Raw genomic sequence first — 14,341 nt, forward strand, 5'->3', positions numbered from 1 at the left:
TCGTATCCACATTTGTGTAAAATAATTCTTCTGATAACCAGCTTAATTCTTTGAAAATCTGTGTGTTATTTTTTTTTTGTCATTTAAAACTGTATTTTATAACTTTACTCTGCCTCTAGTTTTGCATTTGGTATCATTGTTCCATGGTAATTCTTTGTAATATCTTTATTTTGTGCAAATCGTAAGCAAGATTAAGAAGATCCTGTAACATTGTATACTGTAGTGTTTTTTAAATGTATTATATTGTTTAATTTAATGTAATGGGAACACTAATGTAGAGGTGTGCTTTTGCCACCCTAGTTTAATATGTCACACAACAAGGTAGGAGAGTATTCTAGAATACCTCGAATTTTTTGAGTATATGCAGTGAATAATGAGCAAGACAAGTTTGGAGAACTTGAAGGGTTATGTTTTCTACAGCAGGGTGTTTATGTCCGGGGAAACCATGAAGACAACTTTGAAGCTAACTGAATTTTCTTAATAGACTGGAGAGGTTGAGGTTAGTTTGAGAAGAAAGGTATAGAGGGAAGCTGGGTTGGATAGTAACTGATAAAATAGCTGCGCACAGATTCTAGTGCTGCTCCAGCGATCATAGCACAGTTATGATCTGTTTTTTAAGGGCAGCGCCAGTTGAACCCTGTTTTCCTGGGATAGTACCTTAGCTCCCAGACCTGTGGTGTTCTCAATAAGGATGGTAGGTGACAGAGTCTTCCAGGTGAGAGCAAACACCAGGTCATTTATTTTGTTATTGAGGTTTCCTATATAATAAACATACAAATAGATTTGGGTAAGCTGTATGTTGAACTTAACATCTCAAAGGTTCAGAATCAGAATACAGCTTTGTTTTGTTTCGGTTGGTTTTGGTTGGTTTGGTTTGGCTTTCAAGACAGGATTTCCTTGTGTAGCAGTGGCTGTCCTGAGCCAGCTCTGTGGACCACTCCAGCTTCACATCCACAGAAATCCACCAGTTTCTGCCTCCTGAGTGCCCATCTAAAGGCATGTGTCACCCCTGTCTGACTAGAATATTGTTTAATTGCATTAGCTATGGTAGAAGATAAATACTTCATATGTTTCTGACACAAATGATACAGCCTTGAGTTACTGCCTCCTCAGTGCTTCCCTTCTGAGTCATATGACTGTTAATGCACAATTGACCTAAGTAAATAGTAGCTTAAGGTAGTTAACTTCACTCTCATTTTACATTTAAGGAAACAAGGAGAGATAACTTATTTGAGAAAACCATTATTCAAAGAATGCTTTATTTTTAAGTTAATATCTGTCTAATTTTGAGTACATTACTAACTGTATTTATATTTCAAGTGTAGTAAAAATACGATTTTGCCCAAATGTACATCAACTATACCTTCAATGTAAACTACTAATGACTACATATATTTTCTTCCAACAGTATTCTTAGAGAAAAAAACAAGCAAGCTACAATAAATTATTAGACATTTATTCAAAGTATAAGGCTCCTAAAGTGTTTTTAGAGTTTAAAGTAGCTTACCCATCTTTAAATTGTTTTTGGTTAAAATGCATTAATTCTATATGTTATATTCATTATATGTTAGTTAACATAAATTATATACAAATCCAATTTTTGATAACTATACATGAATTAATATATTTGTTAGTATATAATTCTGTATTTCAATTTCATTTGCCAATATCTATGCATTTGTGTCATATTTAAAATATACCAGTATCTTGAAGATTCTCTGTTTTTCTCTAATACTTTGAATCTTAATATTTAGTTCTTTGATCCATTTCAAGTTGAGTTTTGTGTAGGACAAGAGATAGGGTGGGGGTGGGGGTTCATGCTGTAATCTCCTGTGCTTAGAGAACTACTTTCCTAGCAGCACCCTTGGGAAGGCTTCCTCCATTTGTCAGTGTATATATGGTACCTTTGTCAAGAGTTACTTTGGCTGCCGATGGCTTGTTTCAGGGATCACCGTTATGCTTCCTTCACTTGTATGTCTGTTTTTATTCAAACCACACTGCGCTACTAACTGTACAATGTGGCTATGTCTTAAATTCATATTGTGATATCTCTAGCTTTGTTGAAGTGTTTAGAATTTTTTGATTTTGTGTTAACTTTTAGAATTTGTTTTATAGCTTCATGAAGAATGTTATTGGCAGTTTGACAGGGATTTCATTAAATTTGTAAATTGCTTTGTGGAATATGGGCATTTTAACTATTCTTCTAGTATTTGAACATGGGAAAAAAGTATTTTTATGACTTTAATTACATTTAAGAATTTTTGTAATATTTATTGTAAAGTTCTTTTATATCTTTAGTTAAATTTGTTTCTGGATTTTTATTTTATAGCTAATGTTATGAGATTACTCTTGAGATCTTCTCTGCAATCTCTTTGATGTAGGAAGATGCTACTGAGCCATTTAGATATAAATCTCAGAAGCAGAGCATCTTCCTAACATTTGTAACAGCATGGGTTTGATTCCGAGGACGACTGAAAATAAAATTAAGTGCTACTGAGGCATTTTGTTTTGTTTTAAAACTGGGTCTTGGTATGATAGCTCTGACTACTCTAAAACTCACTGTGTAGTAAGTTTCCCCTCAACCTATTGATCTGTGTGCATCAACTTCCCAAATGATGGAAATAAAGGTTTATGCCATCATGCCTGATTACACTGAGTTTTGTATGCTAGTTTTGTTTCCTACAACATTACTGAATTCTAGTTAGTTCTACTAGATTTTTTTTTTTTTGGTGAAGTTTTTCGGATTTTTCTACTTGTAATACTGGATTGTCTACAAATTAGGATAGTTGGACTTCATCCCTTTTATATGTCCTTTATTTCTTTCTCATGCTTAAATGTTATTAAAAATAAAACTTCTGGCAATATAGTCACTAAATGTCAAAAGACCAGACATCCTTTTCTAGATGCCCAGGGTCTAGATTTTATAATAGTGATTTAATCATGATGAGATACAGATTCCCGCCATTTCTACCAATCTGTTTTAAATTTCATTCAATATATTTTTTAATGTGATTTCAGTTCTACAATTCCTTTTTCCCCCCAGAGTTTTCTGTTGTTTTTATACTGAGAGTTCTGTTTTATATTCATTGAGGGCAGAGTTGTAAGTACTGTTTAAAACCCTGGCCTACTAAGTCAAGTCTACCATAGACTTCATCTCCATTCACTTTGTTGTTTTTTTTTTTTCACCTCCCCCACCCCAAGATTGGAACATGTTTTAACAGCTTTTTTTGTATTTGTGGTATATATAAAGTCTTTCTACTGGGCAGGAGGGAGATCATTCTGGTAATAGTATGTCTTCTTCTCAGTAATATCATCTTGGTCTTGTGTCAGCTGGACAGTAACTTGGTCTGAGGTTGCAGAGGTCTTGGCTTGTGGATCCTAGCTGACATTTTGGTTCCATGCTTTTATTCTTAGCTGTTTAGTCTGTTGCTCTCAAAATTATTTAGGATCCAGCTAGAGCTTTGATAATAGTTTATACATAAAAAGTTTGAATATCACAGAGCTGGGCATGTAGATCAGTGGTAGAACACTTACTTAGAATTTTTGGATGTCATCCTTGACTTTTTCTTTTAGCACTCACCTTTCATCATCCCTGTTGCTGGTTGGGCTTTGGTTGTTTTTCAATCAGAAGTGTTCCTGTCGGAGTTTATGTGTTCTGTCTGGGGTTCACCCACAGCATTTGCCAGTTACTTTCTGAAGGATTTGTGCCCTCTGCACCCCCCCTTAAGCAAAGTCTAGTTTTTGGCCACCTTAATATAGCTGGTTTAGTTATCTGTAGGATTGCGTCTATAGAGGACATTCTTGTCAGTACTCTAACCCAGACCTGAGTCCGTTACTTCTTACACATAATTTACCATAGCTAACAAGATCTCTCATTTTATATGACTCACAGAGTGGGTCTTATGGGCCTTACAGGCACATTGAAAAAATAGAAATAATGGCGAATAGGTTAAAGAGATTCGAAGAAGGAACTGTTTCTATAGATGATATCAAATACATTTGTTATATTAATTGAAGAGACTTAAAACATTGTTTGAATGCTTTACTTTTTACTAAATGTGGTGCTTTTTATCTGTAGTTCTACATCTCAAGGCACCGCTGCCCAGGAGGCCGAGGCAGGTACTTCAGAAACATCCGACGAGAAGAAAGCAAACAAGGGAGCTTTACTGGCTAACACTGTGTGCTTGTGTGTGTCTGGGTGCTCTCTTGTGTAAGCACATGTGCAGGCAAGCAGCTCATGTTAGGAGGGCTTATTCAGTCATTTTCCTACCATATGTTTTTGGGAGAGAGTCTCTCACTGATTTTGGAGCTCACCATTTTCCTAGACCAGCCAGCAAGTAGGTCCTTGGAATCTTACACTCAAGACTGAAGTTACAGATGCTGCCCAGCTTTTCATGTGAGTGCCTGCGTCTGAACTCAGGCCCTTATGTTTTCACAACCTGCACTTTACCCACTGAGTCATCTTCCTATCCCCTGTTTGCTTCCATTATTCTTCTTGGCATGAAAAAAACTACACTTTAGAAAGTTTTGGTACACAGAATGTTGTATCTAAAGTCATATGTTGTGCATAAAGTTAGATGATAAGTTAATATATCTATAATCATACATTTCTTATTTTTCTTTTTCTTCTACCCACATACATGGAGATGTTTCCTTAGAAAATTTACATTGTATTACTGATTTTAGTTACTAAGATTATATTCTTTTTACTTGGCCTACATGATACTCATATTTATTTATATCCCAGATGTTGTCCGGCCTCCCAGTCTACTACCCAGAGTTTCTCCCCTTTGGCCTTTGCCTCTGAGAAGGCAGCCACCCCTACTCCCCCCAGTATTCTCCCAACCTTGTGCATCAAGTCTCTATAGGATTGGGTACATCCTGTCCCACTGAAGCTAGACAAGGCAGCCCTTTGCCACATATGTGCTAGAGGCTTCAGACCAGACCATATATGCTTTTTGATTGGTGGTACAGTCTCTGGGAGCTCCTAGAGGTCCAGGTTAGCTGACACTTGTTTTTCTTATGGTATTGTCATCTTCAGGGTCTTCAATCCTTCCCCTAAGTCTTCCGTAAGGGTCCCCAACCTATGTCCAGTGTTTGGCTGTGGGTATCTGCATCTGTCTCAGTCAGCTGCTGTGGGTAGAGCCTCTCAGAGGGCAGCCATGTGAGACTCGTGCCCTCAAGCACAGCATCGTTAATAGTGTCAGGGATTGATGCTTACCCATGGGCTGGTCTCAGTTTGCCCAGTCAGTTTCGCCATTCCTCAGTCTCTGCTCCATCTTTTCCCCTGCATTTCTTTCAGACAGGACCAATTGTAGATCAGAAATTTCGTAGATGGGTTGGTGTTCCCATCCCTCCACTGGGCGTCCTGTCTGGCTAATGGAGGTGGTGTCTCCAGGTTCCATATCCTTACTGTTGAGCATTTTGACAAAGGTCACCTTGACATCTGGGAGCCTCCCTCCCCCCAGGTCTCTGAGACTTACTAGAGATTCCCCCCACTTCCCACCCTCAGGAGCTCCATATCTCCATCTGTTCTCCTGGCCCTCTGAGACTTTCTCCTGTCTCTCTCCATACCTGATCTTGTCCCACTTTCCCCTCCTCACTCCTTTTCTATGCAGCTCCCTCCCTCTCTCTTTCCCTCCCTCCCTCCCTCCCTCCCTCCCTCACCCTCCCTCTGCCTCTCATGACTATTTTGTTACCCCTTCTAAGTGTGATTCAGGCTAATATTTACTTAACAGTGAGTACAAACCTTGCATGTCCTTTGGGTCTGGGTTACTTTACCCAGGACTCTAATTTCTAGTTCCATACATTTTCCTCCAAAATTCACAAAGTTCTTATTTTTAATAGCTGAATAGTATTCCATTGTGTAAACGAACCACATTTTCTTTATGCATTCTTTGCTTGAGGGTCATCTGGGTTGTTTCTAGTTTCTGGATATTACAAATAAGGCTGCTACAAATATAGTAGAGCAGGTGTCTTTAGATATGGTGGAACATCTTTTGGGTTTATGCACAGTAGTAGTATAGCTGGGTCTTCAGGTAGAACTATTTCCAGTTTTCAGAGAAAATTATCCATTTTGTTTAGATTTTCCAATTTTGTCAAGTATAGGATTTTGAAGTAAGACCTAATGATTTTTTTGAATTTCCTTAGTTTCTGTTATTTAGATACTGTTTCTGTGCCTTTTAGTTAGTTTGGCTTAGGGTTTATTGGTCTTGTAGATTTTCTCAAAGAATTAGCTCTTGGTTTTTGTTGATTCTTTGTATTGTTCTTTTTGTTTCCAATTGATTGATTTCCTTGAGTATGTGGACTTTCTATTGTTTCTGTTGTTGTTGAAGTCCTGCCTTAATTGTGATCTGATAAGATGCATAGGGTTATTTCAATCTTCTTGTATCTGTTAAGGCTTGTTTTGTGCCTGACTATATGGTCAGTATTGGAGAAGGTTTCATGAGATGATGAGAAGAAGGTAAATTCATTTTGTAGAAGACAGTAAATTGTTTTTGGGTGAGAAGTTCTGTAGATCTTTGTTAAATCCATTTGGTTCATAACATCTGTCAGTTTCATTGTGTCTGTTAAATTTCTGTTTCGATGACTGTCCCTTGCTGAGAGTGGGGTGTTGAAGTTTCACACTATTATTGAAAGTTTCATTTGTGAATTGTGGGTGCCCTTGCATTTGGGGAGTAGATGTTCAGAATTGAGACTTCAACTTGATGGATTTTTCCTTTGATGAGTATAAAGTGTCCTTTCCCATTTCTTTTTATTACTCTTGCTTGAAAGTCTATTTTATTAAATGTTAGAATAGCTACACCAGCTTCTTTCTTGGATCCTTTTGCTTAGAACACCTTTTTCCAGTTCTTTAGTTTGCGGTAATGTTTATCTTTGTACTTGAGGTGTGTTTCTTATAAGCAGCAGAATGAGTGATCCTGTTTATGTATCCAATCCGCTAGCTTGTGTCTTTTTATTGAGGAATTGAGTCCATTGATGTTGAGAGATCTTAAAGACTAAGATTATTAGTTCTTGTTTTTTGGTGTTAGAGGTGGCATCATGTGTTTGTGATTCTTTTCTTTTGGTTTTTCTGTCAGATCACTAAATTCTTGTGTTTGCTTGGCTTTACCTGCTCTCCTTGTGTTAGAGTATTCTTTAGTATCCTCTCTTGGGCTGGATTAGTAGAAATATATTGTTAAATTTGGTTTGGGCATATAATATCTTGATTTCTCCATCTATAGTAATTAAGAGTTTTGCTGGATATAGTCTGGGATTGCTTCTGTGGTCTCTTGGGTTCTGAAAGACATCTGTCCAGGATCTTGCAGTATGTAGTTTTTGCTACCCCACTTTAAACCCTGGGTGGAGCCCTGCCCAGGTTTCCTCAGATCCAAGGATGAAAAACACACACACATACACATTAACTTGTTTTCAACCTACCTTACTGGCTCAATTGTGGAGTGCTTATAATCTCCCTCAGCTAATGTGCCCTTCCCAATACTCTTAGCTTAGCACAGTTTAACCTGCCCTTAGTTTAGTTGCATTTCCCCCCCAATTAACCTTTTTTATTAATTGGATATTTTTCATTTCCATTTCAAATGTTATTCCCTTTCCTGGTTTCTGTCTGTAAGCCCCCATCTTACCCCCTCACCCTCTTCTATAAGGGTGTACCCCCTCCCCAACCACCCACCCCTCCCACCTCCTAGCCCTGACATTCCCCTACACAGGGAGGTCCAGCCTTGGCAGGACCAAGGGCTTCTCATTCCATTGTTGTCCAGCAAGGTCATCCTCTGTTACATATGCAGCTGGAGCCATTGGTCAGTCCATGTGTACTCTTTGGGTAGTAGTTTAGTCCCTGGGAGCTCTGACTGGTTGGTATTGTTGTTCTTAGGGGATTGCAATGCAAGCCCCTTCTGCTCTTTCAATCCTTTATAACAGGGATCCCATTCTTCGTTCAGTGGTTGGCTATGAGCATTTGCCTCTGTATTTGTCACACTCTGGCTGAGTTTCTCAGGAGACAGCTATATCAGGCTCCTGTCAGAATGCACTTCTGGGCTTCATCAATATTATCTGGATTTGGTGGCTGTGTATATATGGGCTAGATCCCCATGTGGGGCAGGCTCTGAATGGCCATTCCTTTAGTCTCTCCTCTAAACTTTGCCTCCATATCCCCTCCTATGAATATTTTTGTTCCCCCTTTTAAGAAGGAGTGAAGCGGGGCTGGGGATTTAGCTCAGTGGTAGAGCACTTACCTAGGAAGCGCAAGGCCCTGGGTTCGGTCCCCAGCTCCGAAAAAAAAAAAGAACCAAAAAAAAAAAAAAAAAGAAGGAGTGAAGCATCCACACTTTGGTCGTGTTTCCTGAGCTTCATGTGGTTTGTATCCTAGCTTTTGGACTAATATACACTTATCAGTGAGTGTATACCATGTGTGATTTTTTTTTTTTTTTTTTTTTTTTTTTTGGTGATTGGGTTACCTCATTCAGGATGATATTTTCTTTTCTTTTTTTTTTCATTTTTTTTTATTAACTTGAGTATTTCTTTTTTTTTTATTAACTTGAGTATTTCTTATATACATTTCAAGTGTTATTCCCTTTCCCGGTTTCCGGACAAACATCCCCCTCCCCCCTCCCCTTCCTTATAGGTGTTCCCCTCCCAACCCTCCCCCCATTGCGGCCCTCCCACCATAGTCTAGTTCACTGGGGGTTCAGTCTTAGCAGGACCCAGGGCTTCCACTTCCACTGGTGCTCTTACTAGGATATTCATTGCTACCTATGAGGTCAGAGTCCAGGGTCAGTCCATGTATAGTCTTTAGATAGTGGCTTAGTCCCTGGAAGCTCTGGTTGCTTGACATTGTTGTACTTTTGGGGTCTCGAGCCCCTTCAAGCTCTTCCAGTTCTTTCTCTGATTCCTTCAACAGGGGACCTATTCTCAGTTCAGTGGTTTGCTGCTGGCATTCGCCTCTGTATTTGCTGTATTCTGGCTGTGTCTCTCAGGAGCGATCTACATCCGGCTCCTGTAGGTCTGCACTTCTTTGCTTCATCCATCTTGTCTAATTGGGTGGCTGTATATGTATGGGCCATATGTGGGGCAGGCTCTGAATGGGTGTTCCTTCAGTCTCTGTTTTAATCTTTGCCTCTCCCTTCCCTGCCAAGGGTATTCTTTTTCCTCATTTAAAGAAGGAGTGAAGCATTCACATTTTGATCATCCGTCTTGAGTTTCGTTTGTTCTAGGGATCTAGGGTAATTCAAGCATTTGGGCTAATAGCCACTTATCAATGAGTGCATACCATGTATGTCTTTCTGTGATTGGGTTAGCTCACTCAGGATGATATTTTCCAGTTCCAACCATTTGCCTACGAATTTCATAAACTCGTTGTTTTTGATAGCTGAGTAATATTCCATTGTGTAGATGTACCACATTTTCTGTATCCATTCCTCTGTTGAAGGGCATCTGGGTTCTTTCCAGTTTCTGGCTATTATAAATAAGGCTGCGATGAACATAGTGGAGCACGTGTCTCTTTTATATGTTGAGGCATCTTTTGGGTATATGCCCAAGAGAGGTATAGCTGGATCCTCAGGCAGTTCAATGTCCAATTTTCTGAGGAACCTCCTGACTGATTTCCAGAATTGTTTTACCAGTCTGCAATCCCACCAACAATGGAGGAGTGTTCCTCTTTCTCCACATCCTCGCCAGCATCTGCTGTCACCTGAGTTTTTGATCTTAGCCATTCTCACTGGTGTGAGGTGAAATCTCAGGGTTGTTTTGATTTGCATTTCCCTTATGACTAAAGATGTTGAACATTTCTTTAGGTGTTTAACTTGAGTATTTCTTATATACATTTCGAGTGTTACTCCCTTTCCCGGTTTCGGGGCAAACATCCCCCTCCCCCCTCCCCTTCTTTATGGGTGTTCCCCTCCCCATCCTCCCCCCCTTTGCCACCCTCCCCCCAAAAATCTAGTTCACTGGGGGTTCAGTCTTAGCAGGACCCAGGGCTTCCCCTTCTACTGGTGCTCTTACTAGGATATTCATTGCTACCTATGAGGTCAGAGTCCAGGGTCAGTCCATGTATAGTCTTTAGGTAGTGGCTTAGTCCCTGGAAGCTCTGGTTGCTTGGCATTGTTGTACATATGGGGTCTCGAGCCCCTTCAAGCTCTTCCAGTTCTTTCTCTGATTCCTTCAACGGGGGTCCTATTCTCAATTCAGTGGTTTGCTCCTGGCATACGCCTCTGTGTTTGCTGTATTCTGGCTGTGTCTCTCGGGAGAGATCTACATCCGGCTCCTGTCGGCCTGCACTTCTTTGCTTCATCCATCTTGTCTAATTGGATGGCTGTATATGCATGGGCCACATGTGGGGCAGGCTCTGAATGGGTGTTCCTTCTATGTCTGTTTTAATCTTTGCCTCTCTCTTCCCTGCCAAGGGTATTCTTGTTCCCCTTTTAAAGGAGTGAAGCATTCACATTTTGATCATCCGTCTTGAGTTTCATTTGTTCTAGGCATCTAGGGTAATTCAAGCATTTGGGCTAATAGCCACTTATCAATGAGTGTATACCATGTGTGCCTATAGGTATCTCTTTCTTTAGGTTAGGGAAGTTTTCTTCTATGATTTTGTTGAAGATATTTACTGGTCCTTTGAGCTGGGAGTCTTCACCCTCTTCTATACCTATTATCCTTAGGTTTGATCTCCTCATTGAGTCCTGGATTTCCTGTATGTTTTGGACCAGTAGCTTTTTCCGCTTTACATTATCTTTGACAGTTGAGTCGATGATTTGTATGGAATCTTCTGCTCCTGAGATTCTCTCTTCCATCTCTTGTATTCGGTTGGTGAAGCTGGTATCTACAGCTCCTTGTCTCTTCTTTTGGTTTTCTATAGCCAGGGTTGTTTCCATGTGTTCTTTCTTGATTGCTTCTATTTCCATTTTTAATTCCTTCAACTGTTTGATTGTGTTTTCCTGGAATTCTTTCAGGGATTTTTGTGACTCCTCTCTATGGGCTTCTACTTGTTTATTTATGTTTTCCTGGATTTCTTCCAGGGATTTTTGCGATTCATCTCTGTAGGCTTCTACTTGTTTATTAATGTTTTCCTGTGTTTCTCTAAGGGAGTTCTTCACGTCTTTCTTGAAGTCCTCCAGCATCATGATCAAATATGATTTTGAAACTAGATCTTGCTTTTCTGGTGTGTTTGGATATTTCGTGTTTGCTTTGGTGGGAGAATTGGGCTCCGATGATGCCATGTAGTCTTGGTTTCAGTCTGGATTCCTGCGTTTGCCTCTCCATCAGATTATCTCTAATGTTACTTTGTTCTTCTATTTCTGACAGTGGCTAGACTGTCCTATAAGCCTGTGTGTCAGGAGTGCTGTAGACCTGTCTTCCTGTTTTCTTTCAGCCTGTTATGGGGACAGAGTGTTCTGCTTTCGGGCGTGTAGTTTTTACTCTGTACAGGTTTTCAGCTGTTCCCGTGCGCCTGTGTCTTGAGATCACCAGGCAGGTTACTTGGAGCAGAAAAGTTGGTCTTACCTGTGGTCCCGAGGCTCAAGTTTGCTCGTGGGTTGCTGCCTACGAGCTCTCCTCGGGGGTAGTAACCAGGGAGATCTGCACCGCCCTTTCCGGGAGCTTCTGTGCACCAGGGTTCCAGATGGTGTTTGCTGTTTCCCTCCGGAATCAGTAATGTGTGCAGAGTGCAGTCTCTTCTGGTTTCCCAGGCATGTTTGCCTCTCTGAAGGTTTCGCTCTCCCTCCCACAGGATTTGGGTGCAGAGAACTGTTTATCTGGTCGGTCCCTTCAGGTTCCGGTGGTGTCTCAGACGCAGGCGACCCGCTACTGCTGTGCCCTTATCCAAGGGAACCCAGAGGCCGTATATAGTTTCCTCTTGGGCCAGGGATGTGGGCAGGTGTGGGCAGTGTTGGTGGTCTCTTCCACTCTGCAGCCTCAGGAGTGCCTACCTGTCCAGGCAGAGAGGGGTCTCTGGGGTCTTCAATTCTATTCCACTGATCTACCTGTCTGTCTCTGTTCCAATACCATGCAATTTTTAATCACGATTGCACTGTAATTCAGCTTGAGGTCAGCGATTGTGATTCTCCTAGAAGATCTTTTACTGTTGAGAATGGTTTTTGCCATCCTCAGTTTTTTGTTATTCCAAATGAATTTTCAAATTGCTCTTTCTAATTCTATGAAAAATAGAGCTGTAATTTTGATGGGGATTGCATTGAATCTGTAGATTACTTTAGACAAAATGACCATTTTTACTATATTAATCCTGCCAATCCATGAGCATGGGAGATGTTTTCATCTTCTGAAATCTTCTTCAGTTTCTTTCTTCAGAGACTTGAAGTTCTTGTCATACAGATCTTTCACTTGCTTGGTTAGAGTCACACTGAGGTATTTTATGTGATCTCATGGTGGATCTCTCTTTGGATAGTTGGTGGAGAGAAAGTAGGGTCTAGTCTGTGGGCTTAGGAGTGGGAGTGCTCCTGGGAAAGTAGCTGTCTGAGGGGGGGCGGTGTTGGGTCCAGAGTGATGTGGGACAGCCCCAGCTCTGGGTGCAGATGGAGACCATAAAGCTATTTGTTCCCTCTTTAGGGCTTCTACCTGTTTCCCTGTGTTTTCCTGTATTTCTTTGAAGGGATTATTTATGTCTTCCTTATAAGCTTCTACCATCTTCAGGAGATGGAGTTTAAGGTCACAGTCTTGCTCTTCAGGTTATTAGATTTCCAGGGCTTGCTGTAGTGGAAGAGCTGGGCTTGGCTTCTGTTGACTGTGTTCTTGCTCTGGTTGACTGTGGTGTTGGCTAGCCTGGATGACCCAGGTTGTGGCAGACCTCCCAGGAGGCTGTTGAAGTGTGTCGTGGGTTAAAGCATGCTTTATAGAGCATGCACAGAACAGTGGGGTGGTGGGGTGTCATCGCAGCAGCATATTGATCTGAGAGAGCAGGTAGGATGTCTACCAGAAGGGAGACTGAGCTCTGGCAAGGCAGGGCAAAGTCTGCTTATACTGGTTCTGTGTGGTTCCAGTAAGTATGTAGATTGGGGCATGGGTCTTACCTGTGTTCCTGGTCACAGCGAGCCTACTTGGATCCAGGCAGGACTGTGGGGTGGGGGGATAAGGGGTGGTGGTGTGTTGCTTGACAGGTCCTTGAACAGTGGTGGAGGTGCAGACCCACATGATAATCTTTCATCCTGTTATTTGTACCTCAGAAATTTCCTGTTTTTATATTTAGATTGAACCTTAATATCCTTCAACATTGACACCATCTATATATCTTTATATAATTTTTAAAGAGTAATCATATGTAGGGAATCATTTATAAACTTACTTTACACAATTAATTTTGGGGCTGAGAGTTGAAACTGAGTAAAGTAATTTAGGTCAATTGCATTTTAAATTCAAGTCAGGCTATATCTTTAATAAATCTGTTTATTGTAGGTCCAGGTCAAGACCTCGTCCACGCTCACATAGTAGAAGCAGTGAAAGATCCAGTCACAGAAGAACTCGTAGTAGGTCCAGGGACAGAGACAGACGTAAAGTTCGGGACAAAGAGAAGAGAGAAAAGGAGAAGGATAAAGGCAAAGACAAAGAGGCGCACACCATCAAACGCGGGTGAGTTGATGGAGTCAGTGCTGAGGACTAACTCCACAGCAGTAAGTAAGCTAAGTTCTCTCTGAGGCGCTTTCTGCACCCGCACTGGGTGAATTCTATTAAGAGGAAAAGAAGGGAAGGGCTTGCCAGTATCTTGCATGTTTCTTGAAATATATTTCTCTAAGAAAGTATTAATTTAGTTATAATAACAACATGGAACACTTTCTACTTAATTCTATTTATAAGTAATTTCTACTGCATCATTAAATTTATTTTACTAGCGGTTCATTAGATGCCTTTTCCAGATGACTTTTTAAACTGTTTAGGTGAAGAAAGAAGAAAAGACCCCAGATTATTATTATTAGGTTAGATATTGTAATCCATTCTGGATGTACAAGTGTTTGTGCTTGTGCCATGTAACGTAGGTGCTTCTACATATATGAGAAAGTAGCCCACATGCTTATGTTGTTCAAGCTTAAGAACCTTTGCCTTATCAACCCAGTTTAAAAATATCTATGATATACTTACTGGTAGAACTTATATTGTACATCTATAAACCACAAAGCAAAAGAAAGGATAACAGTTGCAAAGCAAGATACACTTTTACCTGTACTATCTGAATGATTATAGTATGAATTCCTTCTGTGTGTTAAGTTGATTTACTCATTTAGTTTGCCTGCTTTGCTTGTGTTCAGGTTTAGAGACTGCAGTAGAAAGTGGAAGAGTGTCACTGTAGGGATTAGCAGACAGCTGTCTTTCCTTACAGTGTACTGCGGATGATCAATATGAG

General features: G+C 40.5%; 1 protein-coding gene across 6 annotated transcripts in view; it reads left to right on the forward strand.

Annotated features, from left to right (window-relative positions):
- Rsrc1 (arginine and serine rich coiled-coil 1) overlaps positions 1 to 14,341 on the forward strand; it is a 386,283-nt gene that overhangs the window by 79,530 nt on the left and 292,412 nt on the right. For all 6 annotated transcript variants that reach the window (XR_015665494.1, XM_087626973.1, NM_001014172.2 and 3 more), the window contains 1 exon segment: positions 13,399 to 13,572. Coding sequence is in view for 5 of the 6 variants with exons in the window: in XM_087626973.1 (XP_087483099.1) it covers positions 13,399 to 13,572 (174 nt within the window). In the remaining variant the exon portion in view is untranslated.

This window comes from Rattus norvegicus, chromosome 2, assembly GCF_021556685.1.
Source record: "Rattus norvegicus strain SHRSP/BbbUtx chromosome 2, alternate assembly SHRSP_T2T, whole genome shotgun sequence".
NCBI classification, from domain to species: domain Eukaryota; kingdom Metazoa; phylum Chordata; class Mammalia; order Rodentia; family Muridae; genus Rattus; species Rattus norvegicus.